At 43.7% G+C, this 17,941-nt stretch overlaps 2 protein-coding genes across 2 annotated transcripts; both read right to left on the bottom strand.

The window, feature by feature from the left end:
- Nucleotides 1-3,336: 3,336 nt before the first annotated feature.
- LOC109258597 (keratin-associated protein 9-3-like) lies at nucleotides 3,337-4,515 on the bottom strand. Its single transcript, XM_019435509.2, has one exon. It carries the CDS (start codon nucleotides 4,467-4,469, stop codon nucleotides 3,804-3,806), a length of 666 nt encoding a protein of 221 aa, XP_019291054.2. The 5' UTR covers nucleotides 4,470-4,515; the 3' UTR covers nucleotides 3,337-3,803.
- A 9,611-nt stretch (nucleotides 4,516-14,126) lies between these two features.
- LOC109258599 (keratin-associated protein 9-1-like) lies at nucleotides 14,127-15,388 on the bottom strand. Its single transcript, XM_019435511.2, has one exon. It carries the CDS (start codon nucleotides 15,348-15,350, stop codon nucleotides 14,688-14,690), a length of 663 nt encoding a protein of 220 aa, XP_019291056.2. The 5' UTR covers nucleotides 15,351-15,388; the 3' UTR covers nucleotides 14,127-14,687.
- Nucleotides 15,389-17,941: the final 2,553 nt, after the last annotated feature.

The raw sequence follows: 17,941 nt of genomic DNA, 5'->3' as shown, positions 1-17,941 counted from the left end.
ATCCTGGGTACCTAGTCTCCAATGGTGGCATGTGTCCTGGATAGGGGCCTTCGAAGCTCATCAGAGGTCCCTCCACTGCTCCCAGGAAGTGACCCGGGGCCCTGTCTCCTCTTCCTCTCAGAGCCTGAATCGGCCTCACAGCCCTGAGTGCTGCGTTGGCACCAGTAGTTCAGGACCAGAAGCAGCAGACTTCGTTCCTGACTCCTAGGAATGCCCACGTTGTTGTCTCTTTTTTCTTCCTCACATTCTCCTCACCCCCACGGAGCAGGCATCATTTTTCCCCCCTCGGTTGCTCACACTTCCTCCACAATATACCAGAGTTTATTCTGTTTCCTTAGATGGTTCAGAGCTCATGGATTCCTCAAAGTCCTACATGCCCATTGCACGATCTCTCTGGCCCTGACACCATGCTTCATCAACTCTCTGGGCAGCATTTTGATCACGATGACAAACTGCCTTACAGGAGGGGAGAGACATAGGTTTGGCCGAAAATCACAAGATGCCATTTTACTATATACCATTAGGTCCTGGGGACAAGGAGGCCAAACAAGAATGTGATTTCCACGACCCAAACACAAGCGTGTTCAGCTGCCTCTGTTGCTCACGAGGACACCGCAGGCTCACCTGTATGTGAGGCAGAAGAGTGCTGAGGGCCTGGATGCCACCCAAGGCAACAGGAGCATCCTGGGTTCCCCAGGGCTCTAAAGGGCGGGTCCCGCTGTCCTCACCTATGGCTGCTGTGGCTGAGTTGTACGACACTGATGTCTACAACTTAGTGCCAGTGATGGCCCGCCTGTCCCGGAGAATAACACTTGTGCGCTCAAAGAAGGCCTCGGATGGACATCTTGCTGGTGCTGAGACTAAGGGCGTTTGCTACCACGTCTGGAGATCTGAACGTAAGTGCGCTTCAGCAAGCGCCCGAACCACAGTCTTGAATCCGAGTGTGTCCATGTCAGCTGTGGCACACTCCACTGTGAAATCTCCTCAGCTGAAAATGCGCATAATGACTTGTGGAGGACTGTGTATGGCTCCACACGGACACTGCATGTGATGTAAAATGTACGTACAAATCCTTGCATTGGAAACAGGGTACAAAAACACAAAGACACTGGATTATCTGTTTTTCGGGTGTTGAGTTTGGTAAGTTCTTCATAGATTTTGGATACTAGCCCTTTATCCAATATGTCATTTGCAAATATCTTTTCCCATTCCATCGGTCGTCTTTCAGTTTTGTTGACTGTTCCCTTTGCGGTGCATACGGGTTTTATCTTGATGAGGTCCCAATAGTTCATTTTCGCTTTGAATTCCCATGCCTTTGGAGATGCTTTGAATAAGAAATTGCTGTGGCTGAGGTTGAAGAGGTTGTTGCCTGTTTTCTCCTCTAGGGTTTGATGGTTTCCGGTCTCATATTTAGGTCTTTCATCCATGTTGAGTTTGTTTTTATGTATGGTAAAAGAAAGTGGTCTAGTTTCATTCTTTTGCATGTTGCTTTCCAGTTCTCCCAGCACCATTTGCCAAAGAGACTGTCTTTTTCCCACTGAATACTCTTCCCTGCTTCATCAAAGATTAGTTGGCCATACATTTGTGGGTCCAATTCTGGATTGTCTATTCTGTTCCATTGGTCTGTGTGTCTGTTTTTGTGCCAATACCATAGTGTCTTGATGATTACAGCTTTGTAGTAGAAGCTAAAGTCTGGGATTGTGATGCCTCCCGCTTTGGTTTTCAGTATTTCTTTTCAGTATTACTTTGGCTCTTCAGGGTCTTTTGTGGTTCCATACAAATTGTAGGACTGTTTCTTCTAGCTTTGAGAAGAGTGCTGGTGCAATTTTGATTGGGATTGCATTGAATGTATAGATTGCTTTGGGTAGTATTGACATTTTAACAATATTTATTCTTCGAACCCATGAGCATGGAATGCTTTTCCGTTTCTTTGCATCTTCTTCAATTTCCTTCATAAGCTTTCTCTAGTTTTCAGCATACAGATCTTTTACCTCTTTGGTTAGGTTTATTCCTAGGGATTTTATCGTTCTTGGTGCAGTTGTAAGTGGGATCAGTTTCTTTATTTCTCTTTCTGTTGCTTCACTATTTGTGTCTAAAAATTCAATGGATTTCTGTACATTGATTTTGTACCCTGCGACTTTGCTGAATTCATGTATCAGTTCTAGGGGGTCTTCTTTTGGAGTCTTTTGGGTTGTCCATGTAGAGTACCATGTCGTCTGCAAAAAGGGAAAGTTTGACTTCCTCTTTGCCAATTTTCATGCCTTTTATTTCATTTTTGCTGTCCAATTGCTAATGCTAGGGCTTCCAACACTACGTTAAACAACAGTGGTTAGAGTGGACATGCCTGTCGTGTTCCTGCTCTCACGGGGAACACTCTCAGTTTTTCCCCATGGAGGATGATGTTAGCTGTGGGCTTTTCATATATGGCTTTTATGATGTTTAAGTATGCTCTTGACACAATGGACAGAAGACACAAATAGACACTTTTCCAAAGAAGACATCCAGATGGCCAACAGACACATGAAAAGATGCTCAGCATCACCCCTCATAAGGCAAATACATATCAAACCACACTAAGATACCACCCCACACCAGTCAGAGTGGCTAAAGTGAACAAATCAGGAAACTACACATGCTGGCAAGGGAGTGGAGAAACGGAACCCTCTTGCACTGTTGGTGGAAATGCAAAGTGGGGCAGCCGCTCTGGAAAACTGTGGAGGTTCCTCAAAAACTTAAACATAGAACTACCCTATGACCCAGCAGTAACACTTCTAGGAATTTACTCGAGGGATACAGGAGTGCTGATGCTGGGGGCACATGACCCCAATGTTTCTAGCAACACTTTCAACAATAGCCAAAATATGGAAAGAGCCTACATGTCCATCAACTGATGAATGGATAAAGAAGATGTGATTTATATATACAATGGAATACCACTTGGCAATGAGAAGAATGAAATCTGGCCATTTGCAGCAACATGAATGCAACTGGATGCATTACACTGAGTGAAATCAGTCAGTCAAAGAAGGACAGATCTCCTACGTTATCACTCATATGTGGATCTTGAGAAACTGAACAGAAGTCCGTGGGGGAAGGCAAGGGCAAAAACAATAGTTACAAACAGAGAGAGAGGGAGGCAAACCACAAGAGACTCTGAAATACAGAGAACAAACTGAGGATGGATGGCAGGGGTGTGGGAGAGGGGAAAATGGGTGATGGGCATTGAGGATGGCCCTTGTTGGGATGAGCACTGGGTGTTGTATGTTAGCCAATTGGAAAATAAACTATATTAAAATAATAAAATAAAATAAAATAAAAAACAAAGACAATAGGTGATTCCAAATGATAGAGAATTTATTAAGAGATACAGGTGAGACTCCCCGCGTCTAGGGAGACATTGAAAGGGAACATAACAGGCAGCAAGAGGCATACAAGCTTCTTGAGTACACCGAGAAAGAAAACATACCCGTGTGGGCTTTCAGCAGTTTCCACGAGTTATAGGTCATTCCTGAGGAGTTGTTTCACTGACGTATTTAGAGGGACAGGATAAAGTTCTTGACTATGGAGACCAAACAGAGATCCTAACTCTGTATCAGGTTGGGTGAAGCTGGCACATGACCCAGAGGAAGGAAAGAAGAAGCGAATCAGGGAGAAGCGGTCCACATTTCATCAGGCTGATTCACAAGATGGTAGACAGGCGGACGAATAACCGAGATGTTGGGGATTGCGGGCTGGCTTTCCGCAACGCTTGGCAGTGACCGATTCCCAAGTGGCAAGTCAGACGGTGGTTCTTGGCGAGGCAATCAGCAGCAAGAAGGCTGGCAGCAGGATCCAGAGCCCTGGGCTAGGCACCCAGGCAGGCAGCAGCAGGTGGGGTGGTAGCAGGTTCTCGTGCAGTACACGGGGGTACAGCAAACTGACTGGCAGCAGTGGGACCCACAGCAGTTTTGTCCACAGCCGCTGGACCCACAGCCGCTGGACCCACAACAGCTGGGCTGGCAGCAGGTGGTCCTGCAGCAGGTGGTTTGACAGCAAGTTGGGCGGCAGCAAGGCTGGCAGCAGCTGGACCCACAGCCGCTAGACCCACCGCAGTTGTGTCCACAGCCGCTGGACCCACAGCAGCTGGACCCACAACAGCTGGGCTGGCAGCAGGTGGTCCTGCAGCAGGTGGTTTGACAGCAAGTTGGGCGGCAGCAAGGCTGGCAGCAGCTCGACCCACAGCCGCTAGACCCACCGCAGTTGTGTCCACAGCCGCTGGACCCACAGCAGCTGGGCTGGCAGCAGGTGGTCCTACAGCAGGTGGTCCGGCAGCAGGTGGTGTGACAACAAGTTGGACAGCAGCAAGGCTGGCAGCAGCTGGACCCACAGCCGCTGGACCCACAGCATGTGGGCTGGCAGCAGGTGGTCCGGCAGCAGGTGGTCCTGCAGCACGTAGGCTGGCAGCAAGAGGAGCAGCACGAGTGGGTCATGGTGTCAGGAGTGGAGGGTGGGCAGGTCTTGTCCAGAGGTGAGGTTGTCAGATTCTGGTGCCTCCTCCGTTTCTGGGGCTTTTATGTGCTGGAACCCCGAGGTTTAGACCAATGGGAAGGACTTTCCTTGTTGGTGTTTACGTTGTTTTCCATAGTCACTGGGGGCAATCATAAATGAGGAAGTTGTTTCCTAAATGTTAGGAATTGTTACAAATAAGTGTTTAATGGTTTCCTATTTGAGAATAACTCGCAGAAACATTTTCAGGTGAAAGGGAGGTGGTCACAACAGCAGCATCATTCTCACTTCAATGACCATTGCATCATGTGATCTAGTTCCTGCTAGTTAGGGTTAGAGCAGTGGTCCCTCCCCAGCTTTTATCTTTAGGTTGTATGTGGATTGGGAGTATCCTTGAGGTGATGGGCATGATGCTGGTATGTTCACAGGGACAAATTTAGTAGCTGCATGAGCCCAGGTCCGTTTCCCCACAAAAACCTGATTCAAGCCTCCCACAGGCAAATCTGTCTCCCATAGCACCCTACTCAACTTGTATCCCAGTTCAACCAAAGTCTCTTGGGTAAAGGATGTCTGGCATCATCTCTTCCATGTGGCAAGACAGAACCAAAGCAGGTGGGTAGATGCAGCAGCACTACACTGGGACTAAGCAAGCATCAGTAAGTGTGAGTCCTTTTTGACCAGTACTCCTAATTTACCTAGATTGAATGCTTTCACAGGATGTGGGACTTTCAGGTGTTATAAGTGGGGCAGTATGGGCAAACCAGGGTGAATTGGTGACTTAGTCCTTACCTTGTTAGCTAGCCTTGTCAGTGTCTTCACGTAGCTGATTACACTTTTATGTACATTTGCTCTCTTTCCTTCCTTCCTTCTTTCCTTCCTTCTTTCTCTTTCTCTTTCTCTTTCCCTTCCCTTCCCTTCCCTTCCCTTCCCTTCCCTTCCCTTCCCTTCCTCCTCCTCTCCTCTCCTCTCCTCTCCTCTCCTTTGTTCTGAAGTTTCTTTCCTTTTCTTTTTCCTTTTCCTTTTCTTTTTTCTTTTCTTTTCTGTCTCCTTCCTTCATTTCTTCCTCTATCCTTGCCTCCTTACTCCTCCTCCTCCCCTTCCCCTTCATCCTCCTCCATCTTATCTTTGTTTCATCCAGAAAATGTATCAGCTTATTAAGCAAATTAAGAAAATGTTGGAAAGAGTGATGAAAACCATAGATTGTCCAAGATGTATTGAATACACCAGCCATATATCTCAGAAATTTGTGTGTTTGGGACAATTTCTACCCACCAGATCTGCATCTCTGTCTATGGGCTCTTTTCATGGACAGCACAATGTCATACTACCTGTGTGTGCCACACTAAGAAAATACTCAACTCTTGCTTCTGGAGATTTGGTTTATAAAGACTCCAGCTCTGGGGGTGCCTGGGTGGCTCAGTCAGTTAAGTGTCTGACTTCAGCTCAGGTCATGATTTCATGGCTCGTGGGTTCGAGTCCCACATCGGGTTCTGTTCTGACATCTCAGAGCCTGGAGCCTGCTTCAGATTCTGTGTCTTCCTCTCTCTCTCTACCCCTCCCCCACTTGCACCCTGTCTCTCTCTCTCTCAAAAAATAAACATTAAAAAAAAAAGAACCAGCAGTAGGCAAGTTTGCCCTTGACAGTCTCTCCAGAGGATCCTGGATGCCTAAGCTCCAATGTTGGCATGTGTCCCAGACATGACCCTTTGTAGCTCATCAGAGGTCCTTCCACTGCTCCCAGGAGGTGACCCGGAGCATAGTCTCATATTCCTCTCAGAATTTGAATCAAGCCCCACATCTCTGAATGCTGAGAGAGCACCATTATTTCAGGACCAGAAGCACCAGCCTTCTGTCCATCATGACTCCTATGAATGCCCACATTTTTTTCTCTTTCTTCTTTCTCACATTCTTCTCACTTCCCTGGAACAGGCATCTTTCTCCCATCAAATGCTTCATGGTTCCTTCACAAAAAAAATGGAAGGTGTTCTGTTTCTTAGATGGTCCAAAGCTCATGGATTTCTCAAAGTCATACATGCCCATTGCATGGTCTCTCAGTCTCTGACATTGTTTTTCCTTAATTGTCTTGGTAACATTTTGATCATGATAACAAATTGCCTTACAGTTGGGAAGCATAATATGTTTGGCAGAAAACTAACTAATACCTTTTTACTCTGCCATTAGGTCCTGAGGACTAGTAAGCCATACAAGAATGTGATTTCTTGCATGTGATTTTTGCTTCACATGCAAAAACAAGTGTGTTCAGATGTGTCTCTTTCCCATGAGGACACTGCCTGCTCACCTATATCTGATGCAGAGGTGTGCTGAGGGCCTGGGCAGCGCCCAAGGCAACAAAGGGATCTTGTGTTCACAAGAGCTCTACAGGGCAGGTCCCGCTGCCCTCATATGTGGCTTCTGATGTCTGAATTGTAGAACACTGATGTCTACAACTTTGACCCAGAGTCACCTGCATATACAGGAAAACAATACTTATGTGGTCAAAGAAGACACTCAAATGAACATCTTGCTGGTGCTCAGACCCAGGGTGTTTTCTTTTTTTAATGTTTTTAATTTTTTTTTAATTCACACCGAAATTAGTTAGCATATAGTGCAACAATGATTTCAGGAGTAGATTCCTTAATGCTCCTTATCCATTTAGCCCATCCCATCTCCCACAACCCCTCCAGTAACCCTCTGTTCTTCATATTTAAGAGTCTCTTAAATTTTGTCCCCCTCCCTGTTTTTGTATTATTTTTGTTTCCCTTCCCTTATGTTCATCTGTTTTGTCTCTTAAAGTCCTCATATGAGTGAAGTCATATGATTTTTGTCTTTCTCTGACTAATTTCACTTAGCATAATACCCTCCAGTTCCATCCACGTAGTTACAAATGGCAAGATTTCATTCTTTTTGATTGGCAAGTAATACTCCATTGTATATGTATACCACATCTTCTTTATCCAGTCATCCATCGATGGACATTTGGGCTCTTTCCATACTTTGGCTATTGTTGATAGTGCTGCTATAAACATCGGGATGCATTGTCCCTTCGAAACAGCACACCTATATCCCTGGGATAAATGCCTAGTAGGGCAATTGCTGGGTCATAGGGTAGTTCTATTTTTAAGTTGTTGAGGAATCTCTATACTGTTTTCCAGAGTGGCTGCACGAGCTTGCATTCCCACCAGCAGTGCAAAAGGGTACCTCTTTCTCCGCATCCTCACCAACATCTGTTTTTGGCTGAGTTGTTAGTGTTAGCCGTTCTGAGAGGTGTAAGGTGGTATCTCATGGTGGTTTTGATTTGTATTTCCCTGATGGTGAGTGATGTTGAGCATTTTTTCATGTGTCGGTTGGCCATCTGAATGTCTTCTTTGGGGAAGTGTCTATTCATGTCTTTTGTCCATTTCTTCACTGGATTATTTGTTTTGGGGGTGTTGAGTTTGATAAGTTCTTTATAGATTTTAGATACTAACCCTTTATTTGATACGTCATTTGCAAATATCTTCTCCCATTCCATGGGTTGCCTTTTAGTTTTGCTGATTGTTTCCTTTGCTGTGCAGAAGCTTATTTTGTTGAGGTCCCAGTAGTTCATTTTTGCTTTTGTTTCCCTTGCCTCCAGAGACGTGTTGAGTAAGAAGTTGCTGTAGCCAAGATCAAAGAGGTTTTTGCCTGCTTTCTCCTCAAGGATTTTGATGGCTTCCTGTCTTAGAAAGATTTAGGTCTTTCATCCATTTTGAGTTTATTTTTGTACGATGTACGATGTAAGAAAGTGGTCCACGTTCATTTTTTCTGCATGTTGCTATCCAGTTTTCCCAGCACCACTTGCTGAAGAGACTGTCTTTATTCCATTGGATATTCTTTCCTGCTTTGTCAAAGATTAGTTGGCTATATGTTTGTGGCTCCATTTCTGGATTCTCCATTCTGTTCTATTGATCTGAATGTCTGTTCTAGTGCCAGTACCATACTGTTTTGATGATTACAGCTTTGTAGTATAGCTTGAAGTCTGGGATTGTGATGCCCCCTGCTTTGGTTTTCTTTTTCAAGATTGCTTTGGCTTTTCAGGGTCTTTTCTGGTTCCATACAAATTTGAGGATTACTTGTTCTAGCTCTGTGAAGAATGCTGGTGTTATTTTGATAGGGATTGCATTGAATATGTAGATTGCTTTGGGTAGTATAGACATTTTAACAATATTTGTTCTTCCTACCCAGGAGCATGGAATCTTTTTCCATTTTTTTTGTGTCTTCTTCAATTTCTTTCATAACATTTATATAGTTTTCATTGTATAGATTTTTCACCTATTTGGTTAGATTTATTCCTAGGTATTTTATGGTTTTGGGGGCAATTTTAAATGGGATCGATTCCTTGATTTCTCTTTCTGTTGCTTCATTGTTGGTGTATAGGAATGCAACCAATTTCTGTGCATTGATTTTATATCCAGCAACTTTGCTGAATTCATGAATCAGTTCTAGCAGTTTTCTGGTGGAATCTTTTGGGTTTTCCATATAGAGTATCATGTCATCTGCAAAGAGTGAAAGTTTGGCTCCCTCCTGGCCGATTTGGATGCCTTTTATTCCTTTGTGTTGTCTGATTGCTGAGGCTAAGACTTCCAATACTATGTTGAATAACAGTGGTGAGAGTGGACATCCCTGTCGTGTTCCTGACCTTACGGGGAAAGCTCTCGGATTTTCCCCATTGAGGATGATATTAGTGTTGGGTCATTCATATATGGCTTTTATGATTTCAAGGTATGATCCTTCTACCCCTACTTTCTTGAGGGTTTTTATCAAGAAAGGATGCTGTATTTTGTCAAATGCTTTCTCTGCATCTATTGAGAGGATCATATGGTTCTTGAACTTTCTTTTATGATGAACTTTGATATGATGAATCACATTAATTGTTTTACAGATATTGAACCAGCCCTGCATCCCAGGTATAAATCCCACTTGGTCGTGGTGAATAATTTTTTTAACTATTGTTGGATCCAGTTGGCTAATATCTTGAGGATTTTTTAATTTTTTTTTCAACGTTTTTTATTTATTTTTGGGACAGAGAGAGACAGAGCATGAACGGGGGAGGGGCAGAGAGAGAGGGATGGAGGATTTTTGCATCCATATTCATCAGGTAAATTGGTCTATAGTTCTCCTTTTTAGTGAGGTTGGTTTTGGAATCAAGGTAATGCTGGTTTCAAAGAACGGGTATGAAAGTTTTCCTTTCATTTCTATTTTTTGGAACAGCTTCAAGAGAATAAGTGTTAACTCTTCCTTAAATGTTTGGTAGAATTCCCCTGGAAAGCCATCTGGCCCTGGACTCTTGTTTTTTGGGAGATTTTGATTATTAATTCAATTTCTTTACTGGTTATGGGTCTATTCAAATTTTGTTTCTTCCTGTTTCAGTTTTGGTAGTGTATATGTTTCTAGTAATTTGTCCATTTCTTCCAGATTGCCCATTTTATTGGCATATAATTGCTCATAGTATTCTCTTATTAATGTTTTTATTTCTGCTTTGTTGGTTGTGATCTCTCCTCTTTAATTCATGATTTTATTTATTTGGGTCCTTTCCTTTTTCTTTTTGATCAAACTGGCTAGGGGTTTATCAATTTTGTTAATTCTTTCAAAGAACCAGCTTTTGGTTTCATTGATCTCTTCTACTGCTTTTTGATTGCTATAGCATTAATTTGTGCTCTAATCTTTATTATTTCCTGTCTTCCTCTGGTTTTGGGTTTTATTTGCTGTTCTTTTTTCAGCACTTTAAAGTGTAAGGTTAGGTTGTGTATCTGAGACCTTTCTTCCTTCTTTAGGAAGGCCTGGATTGCTATATACTTTCCTCTTATGACCATCTTTGCTGCATCCCAGAGGTTTTGGGTTGTGGTGTTATCATTTTCATTGGATTTCATATACTTTTTAATTTCCTCTTTAACTTCTTGGTTAGCCCATTCATTCTTTAGTAGGATGTTCTTTAGTCTGCAAGTATTTGTTACCTTTCCAAATCTTTTCTTGTGGTTGATTTCGAGTTTCATAGTGTTGTGGTCTGAAAATATGCACGGTATGATCTCGATCTTTTTGTGCTTGCTGAGGGATGATTTATGTCCCAGTATGTGGTCTATTCTAGAGAACATTCCATGTGCACTAGAGAAGAATGTATATTCCACTGCTTTAGGATGAAATGTTCTGAATATATCTGTTAAGTCCATCTGGTCCAGTGTGTCATTCAAAGCCATTGTTTCCTTGTTGATTTTCTGATTAGATGATGTGTCCATTGTTGTGAGTGGGGTGTTGAAGTCTCCTACTATTATGGTATTACTATCAATGAGTTTCCTTATGTTTGTGATTAATTGATTTATATATTTGGGTGCTTTCACATTTGGTGCATAAATGTTTACAATTGTTAGGTCTTCTTGGTGGATAGACCCCTTGATTATGATATAATGCCCTTCTGCATCTCTTGATACAGTCTTTATTTTAAAGTCTAGATTGTCTGATATAAGTATGGCTACTCCAGCTTTCTTTTGCATGATAGATGGTTCTCCATCCCCTTACTTTCAATCTAAAGGTGTCTTTAGGTCTAAAGTGGGTCTCTTGTAAACAGCATATAGATGGGTCTTGTTTTCTTATCCGTTCTGTTACCCTATGTCTTTTGATTGGAGCATTGAGTCCGTTGACTTTTAGAGTGAGTACTGAAAGATGTGAATTCATTGCCATTATGTTGCTTGTAGAGTTGGGGTTTCTGGTGGTGGTCTCTGGTCCTTTCTAATCTTTGTTGCCTTTGGTATTTATTTATCTGTTTGTTTGTTTGTTTGTTTGTTTATTCATCTTTTCTCCCCTCAGAGAGTCCCCCTTAAAATTTCTTGCAGGGCTGGTTTAGTGGTCACAAACTCCTTTAATTTTTGTTTGTCTGGGAAACTTTTTATCTCTCCTTCTATTTTGAATGATAGCCTTGCTGGATAAAGAATTCTTGGCTGCATATTTTTCTGATTCAGCACATTGAATATATCCTGCCACTCCTTTCTGGCTTGCCAAGTTTCTGTGGACAGGTCTGCTGCAAACCTGATCTGTCTTCCCTTGTAGGTTAAGTACTTTTTTTTACCTTGCTGCTTTCATGATTCTCTCCTTGCCTGAGTATTTTGTGAATTTGACTATGATATGCCTTGTTGGTGGTCGGTTTTTATTGAATCTAATGGGAGTCCTCTGTGCTTCCTGGATTTTGATGTCTGTGTCTTTCTCCAGGTTAAGAAAGTTTTCTGCTATGATTTGCTCACATAACCCTACTACCCCTATTTCTTTCTCTTCCTCTTCTGGCATCCCTGTGATTCTGATGTTCCTTTTTAATGAGTCACTGATTTCTCTAATTCTTAAATCGTTCTCTTTTGCCTTAATCTCCCTCTTTTTTTTTCTGCTTCACTATTCTTTGTAAGTTTGTTCTCTATATTGCTGATTCTCTGCTCTGCCTCATCCATCCTTGTTGCCGCAGCATCCATTCGAGATTGCAGCTCAGTTGTAGCATTTTTTACTTCATCCTGACTAGCTTTTACTCCTTGATCTCTGCAGAAAGGGATTCTAATCTATTTTCAACTCCAGCTAGTATTCTTATTATCATGATTCTAAATTCTGGTTCAGACATCTTGCTTGTATCTGTGTTGGTTAAGTCCCTGGCTGTCGTTTCTTCCAGCTGTTTCTTTTGGGGTGAATTCCTTCATTTCATCATTTTGAAGGGAGAAAAGCAATTAATGAGGTAGAAAAAATTAAAATGAAAATGAAAAAAATATTAAAATTAAACACACACACACACAAATCAAATAAATGATGGTAGATCCTAGATGTGTTTTGGTCTGGGTGTTGCAAGTGGCTTGATAAATTAAAGAAAAAAAAGGAGAAAAAAGAAAAAAAATAAATTGTTTGAAAATTTGAAAAAATGAATACACTGAGGTAGACTAAAATGAAATTATGAAAATAAAATATATTTTGAAAAACTTTACACAAAAGTAAAAACTATAGTAGAAAAAATTAAAGAAAAATATGTTTAATAAAAATTTTAAATAAAAATGAATTTTTCCCTTTCTGTATTTAAGAAAAATAAAAGAAATGAAAAAGAGGAAAAAAAAAAGAAAGAAAGAAAGTTGAATAGGTGGACCAGCTAACAGACTGAAATATGACTGAAATTACTTCATTTTTCCCTCGAAGTCAAATTATGAAGTACTTCATAGTCCATGAACTTAGCAGGCAGTGAGACTTGTGTTCTTGGAGAGCGAGGTTGGCCCAGTTGGGTGGGGCTTAGTGTAATGGCTCCGTTCTCCACTAGATGGCGCTGCTAGCCTACTGGGGTGGATTGTGGTGCTTGTAGGTACGTATGCGCATGGGCGGGAGCAGTGAAAATGGTGTCACCCAGCTACCCAGTCTCTAGTATGGGAACTCTGTTCTCCCCAATCAGCAATCGCGCACCTGTCCTTTGTCTTTGGCTTCCGTCCACTCTCTGCTTCCACACCGTCTATGACTGAGCCCCAGGCAGCACCTCCCTCCTGAGTTTTGTCTCAGATGCGGCTGCTTTCCTTGGCCCCCCACTTCTGAGGGACTGTGTCTTTGACCCTCTGCGGAGGATCTCAACGAGCAATGGCTGGGTGCCAGCTGCACCCAGGGACGCTTGCAGGACTGTGCTGCTGCCAATGCCCAGAGACCGGGGCCAGGTGCCAGCCCACCCCAGAAAAAGTTCATGAGACAGTGTAGCAGCACCACCTCAGGGATTATGGCAAATCACAACACACATCTGGCACCAGGCTTCACCCCCAATGACATCGTTCCAGCACCAGCGAATGTGGCCATTCTCTGGGGTCTGCTGGGCCCAGGTGGCCTCACAGCCTCTACCAAATGTCCTTCCAGCAGTGGAACCGCTTCTCCCCATGTGGCCCAAGAACGTCCCAGACCCCACTCTGCTCCTGAGGATTCGCCCTTCACACCAGAGCACCTCCAGGTATTGAGCTGCAGAGTTTCAGACTCTGCACTCCCCTGTTTACAGTCTTAATGGAATTTAAACCCTCTTCTTTCTCCTTTCTCCCTGTTTAGTTCAGTCCTTGCAGCTGTTTCCACTTTTCCGCTTTCTCTCCAGCTGCTTTTGGGGAGGGGTGCTTTTCCCGTATCCACACACCCCCTGCTGTCTCCATCCTCTCTCCACATGCAAAAGCAGCTCCCTGCCCTCCAAGGCTTCTCTCTCCTCAGGTTCACCTCTCCACACCATGTACCTGCTGAGTTCTGTGGTTCAGGTTGTGCATATTGTTGTGTTAATCCTCAGATCAGTTTTCTAGGTGTGCAGGATGGTTTAGTGTTGGTCTGGCTGTATTTCATGGATGCGAGACACACAAAAAACTTCCATGCTGTTCCACCATCTTGGCTTCTCCACCCTGGGTGTTTTCTAACACGACTGGAGATATGAATGTAAGTGCACTTCAGAAAGGGAAGGAGATGTAGTCTGGGATCTGAGTCTGTCCATGTCAGCTACGACATTCTGCTGTGAACTTTCCTTATCCAAAAGTGGAGATAATAATTTGTGGAAGACTGTATGAGGCTCCAAATGGACATTACATTTGATAGGCAACTTGTGTATAAATTCTCACATTGGGAGCACTGGACAAAAAAAAAAAAAGAGAGACAAAATGAGATTCAGAATAGAACAGGATTTATTAAGAAATGTAAGTAAGACTTTCTGCATCTAGGGAGATATTCAAAGTGATCATGACAGGTAGAAAGCATCATAGGAGGACTGAAATATAAAAATGATATGAAGTCTTTCATTATTTGGTGACACCCATGTATGAGTCATAAGGATTTGTTTCTTTATCTAGATACTTAGAGGGACAGGATGAAGACCTGAGTCAAAGACCTGGAGTCAAAGCAGAGATCATGGCTCCATAGCAGGATACATGAAGCAGGATACAGGGCATGTGATTCACAGGACATAAGGAAGAATATAATTTTAAAAAAGTGGTCCATACTTCATCAATCTGATTCACAAGCTCTTAAATAGGCAGATGAATAACAAAGAAGGCTTGCAGCAGCTGGACACAGCAAGGGCAGCAGCATGTGGTCCTACAGCAAGTGGACTGACAGCATATTGGGCAGTAGTCAGGCTAGCAGCGGCTGGATCCACAGTCCCGGGCTAGGCACCCAGGCAGGCAGCAGCAGGTGGGGTGGTAGCAGGTTCTCATGCAGTACACGGGGGTTCAGCAACCTGGCTGGCAGCAGCGGGACCCACAGCAGTTTTGTCCACAGCCGCTGGACCCACAGCCGCTGGACCCACAACAGCTGGGCTGGCAGCAGGTGGTCCGGCAGCAGGTGGTGTGACAGCAAGTTGGGCAGCAGCAAGGCTGGCAGCAGCTCGACCCACAGCCGCTAGACCCACCGCAGTTGTGTCCACAGCCGCTACACCCACAGCAGCTGGGCTGGCAGCAGGTGGTCCGGCAGCAGGTGGTGTGACAGCAAGCTGGGCAGCAGCAAGGCTGGCAGCAGCCTGAACCACAGCCGCTAGACCCACCGCCGTTGTGTCCACAGCCGCTACACCCACAGCAGCTGGGCTGGCAGCAGGTGGTCCGGCAGCAGGTGGTGTGACAGCAAGTTGGGCGGCAGCAAGGCTGGCAGCAGCCTGAACCGCAGCCGCTAGACCCACCGCCGTTGTGTCCACAGCCGCTACACCCACAGCAGCTGGGCTGGCAGCAGGTGGTCCGGCAGCAGGTGGTGTGACAGCAAGTTGGGCGGCAGCAAGGCTGGCAGCAGCTGGACCCATAGCCGCTGGACCCACAGCCGCTGGGCTGGCAGCAGGTGGTCCGGCAGCAGGTGGTCCTGCAGCACGTAGGCTGGCAGCAAGAGGAGCAGCACGAGTGGGTCATGGTGTCAGGGGTGGAGGGTGGGCGGGTCCTGTCCGGAGGTGAGGTTTTCAGATTCTGGTGCCTCCTCTGGATCTGGGGCTTTTATGCGCTGGACCCCCAAAGTTTAGACCAATGGGCAGGACTTTCCTTGTTGGTGTTTACATTGCTTTCCATAGTCACTAGAGGAATTGTAAAAAAGGAAGTTGTTTCCTAAATATTATGAATTTTTGCAAAATAAGTGTTTAATATGTTTTCTATTTGAGAATAACTCATAGAAACATTTTCAGATGAAAGAAAGTTATTCACATCATCAACATTGGTCTTGCTTCAGTGATCATCACAGCATGTGATCAAGTTCTCACTGAGCTGGGTAAGATCAGCACAGTTGTCCTTCTCCAGGTTTGGTCCTTATGTTGTACGTAGAATGGGAATATCTCTGGGTTGAGGGGCATGATGCTGACCTGTTTACACAGATGAACTGAATCATGCATAAGCCCAAGTCTGTTTCCCCCACAGAGCCTGATTAAAGACTCCCATAAGCTTCTGTCTGTTGTAGTACCCTCTGCTACCTACATATCCCAATCCAAGGATCTTTGGGTACAGGATGTCTGGCATAATATCTTCCATATGGGAAGGCAAAACCAAAGCAGGTGGGTAGAAGCAGCAGCAGTACACTGGGACTAAGCAAGCATCAGTCAGTCATCCTGAGTAATAAATGGTCCTGATATACTCAGAACTGAGGGCTTTCCCAGCACGTGGAATTTCATTGATATAACTGGGGTGGTTCGGGGAAAGCAGGATAAATTCATGACTTAATCCTAATTCATTTTTTGCATAGTCATTGACCTCATATAACTCATTATATATTTTTTTCTCCTATTTTCTTTTAATTGAAGGAGTAGTCTAGGTAAGATGACACCTAAGGTATTTGTGAGTTCTAAAATGTGCAAATGTTTTTAGAGCTTAATATTCATCTTATTTATTTTTTATTTATTTAAGTCCAAGTTAGTTATATAGTGTAATACTGGTTTTAGGAGTAGAATTTAGTGATTTGTCACTTACATATTACATCCAGTGCTCATCCCAACAAGTGCCCTGATAAATGGGTCATGGACATTAACATTAATTTTAAAAAGTACTTCAATTGAGATGCCTGGGTGGCTCAGTTAGTTAAACAACTGACTCTTGATATCAGGTTGGGTCGTGATCTCTCTGTTGTGATCTCTCTGTCGTGATCTCTCTGTTGTGATCTCTCTGTCGTAATCTTGTGGTCGTGAGTTGAGCCCCACGTCGGGCTCTGCTCTGAGCATGGAGCCTGCTTTGGATTCTCTCTCTCCCTCTCTCTCTTTCTCTGCCCATCCCCTGCTCATACTCTTTCTCTCTCTCTCAAAATAAATAAACATTAAAAAAAATTTTAAGTTCTTCAATTTTTAAATTATAATGCATTAAAGTTAATCATTTTAAATATGATAGAATATCACCAAATGAACATCCATGTCACTAATACCAGGTTAGCAAATAGAATTTTACTTCATCCCCTTCAAATTATATCCTTCATCATACCCAAAGGTAGGTTATCGTTCTATTGACTCACACATTGTATATGTTAATAGTCACTTCAAATGTTTTTAGATTTTTTTTATAAAGGAAATATAGAATTGGCTACTTTTACTTTATATTATGAATGTGAGATTTATATAGGAAATTCCTTCAATTCTGTTTCTTTATAATTTTCCAATGAATAAATATGATATAATGTATTTGCTTATCTACCATTGATATATATTGTGGTACATATATATGTATATTTATACCATTGATATATATTGTGATATATATTGTTGCAGCTGGGAACTATCAAAAATATTACAAATATTAAAATGTTCTATTAATTCTATTGTATGAGTCTTATGATATATATTCATTATTTTTTATTATTTTAAAGTTTTATTTATTTAAATTCAAGTCAGTTAACATACAGTGTACTGTTGGTTTCAGGAGTAGAACCAGTGATTTGTAACTTACAATATAACACCCAGTGTTCATCCCAACAAGTCCTCTCCTTGAGACCCATCACCCATTCAGCCCATCCCCCCACCCACCTCCCCTCCAGCAACCCTCAGTTTGTTCTCTGTGTTTAAGAGTCTCTTATGGCCCAGTGGAGAAGATGGCGGCGTAGGAGGACGCAGGGCTCACAGCGCGTCCTGCCGATCACTTAGATTCCACCTACACCTGCCTAAAGAACCCAGAAAACCGCCAGAGGATTAGCAGAAGGGAGTCTCCGGAGTCAAGTGCAGACTAGAGGCCCACGGAAGAGGGTAGGAAGGGCGGCGAGGCGGTGCGCGCTCCACGGACTGGCGGGAGGAAGCCGGGGCCGAGGGGTGGCTCGCCGGCCAAGCAGAGCCCCCGAGTCTGGCTGGCAAAAACGGAGGGGCCGGACAGACTGTGTTCCGACAGCAAGCGCGACTTAGCGTCTGGGAGGTCATAAGTTAACAGCTCTGCTCGGAAAGCGGGAAGGCTGGAGGACAAAGGGAGGGAGAGCTGCTGAGCCCCCGGACGGCAGAGCTCAGCTTGGCGGGGAACAAAGGCGCCAGCGCCATCTCCCCTGCCCA

The sequence above is a fragment of the Panthera pardus genome, unplaced genomic scaffold (assembly GCF_024362965.1).
Source record: "Panthera pardus isolate Hobbes unplaced genomic scaffold, ASM2436296v1 HiC_scaffold_3, whole genome shotgun sequence".
NCBI classification, from domain to species: domain Eukaryota; kingdom Metazoa; phylum Chordata; class Mammalia; order Carnivora; family Felidae; genus Panthera; species Panthera pardus.
This window is presented reverse-complemented; position numbering and strand designations above follow the sequence as displayed.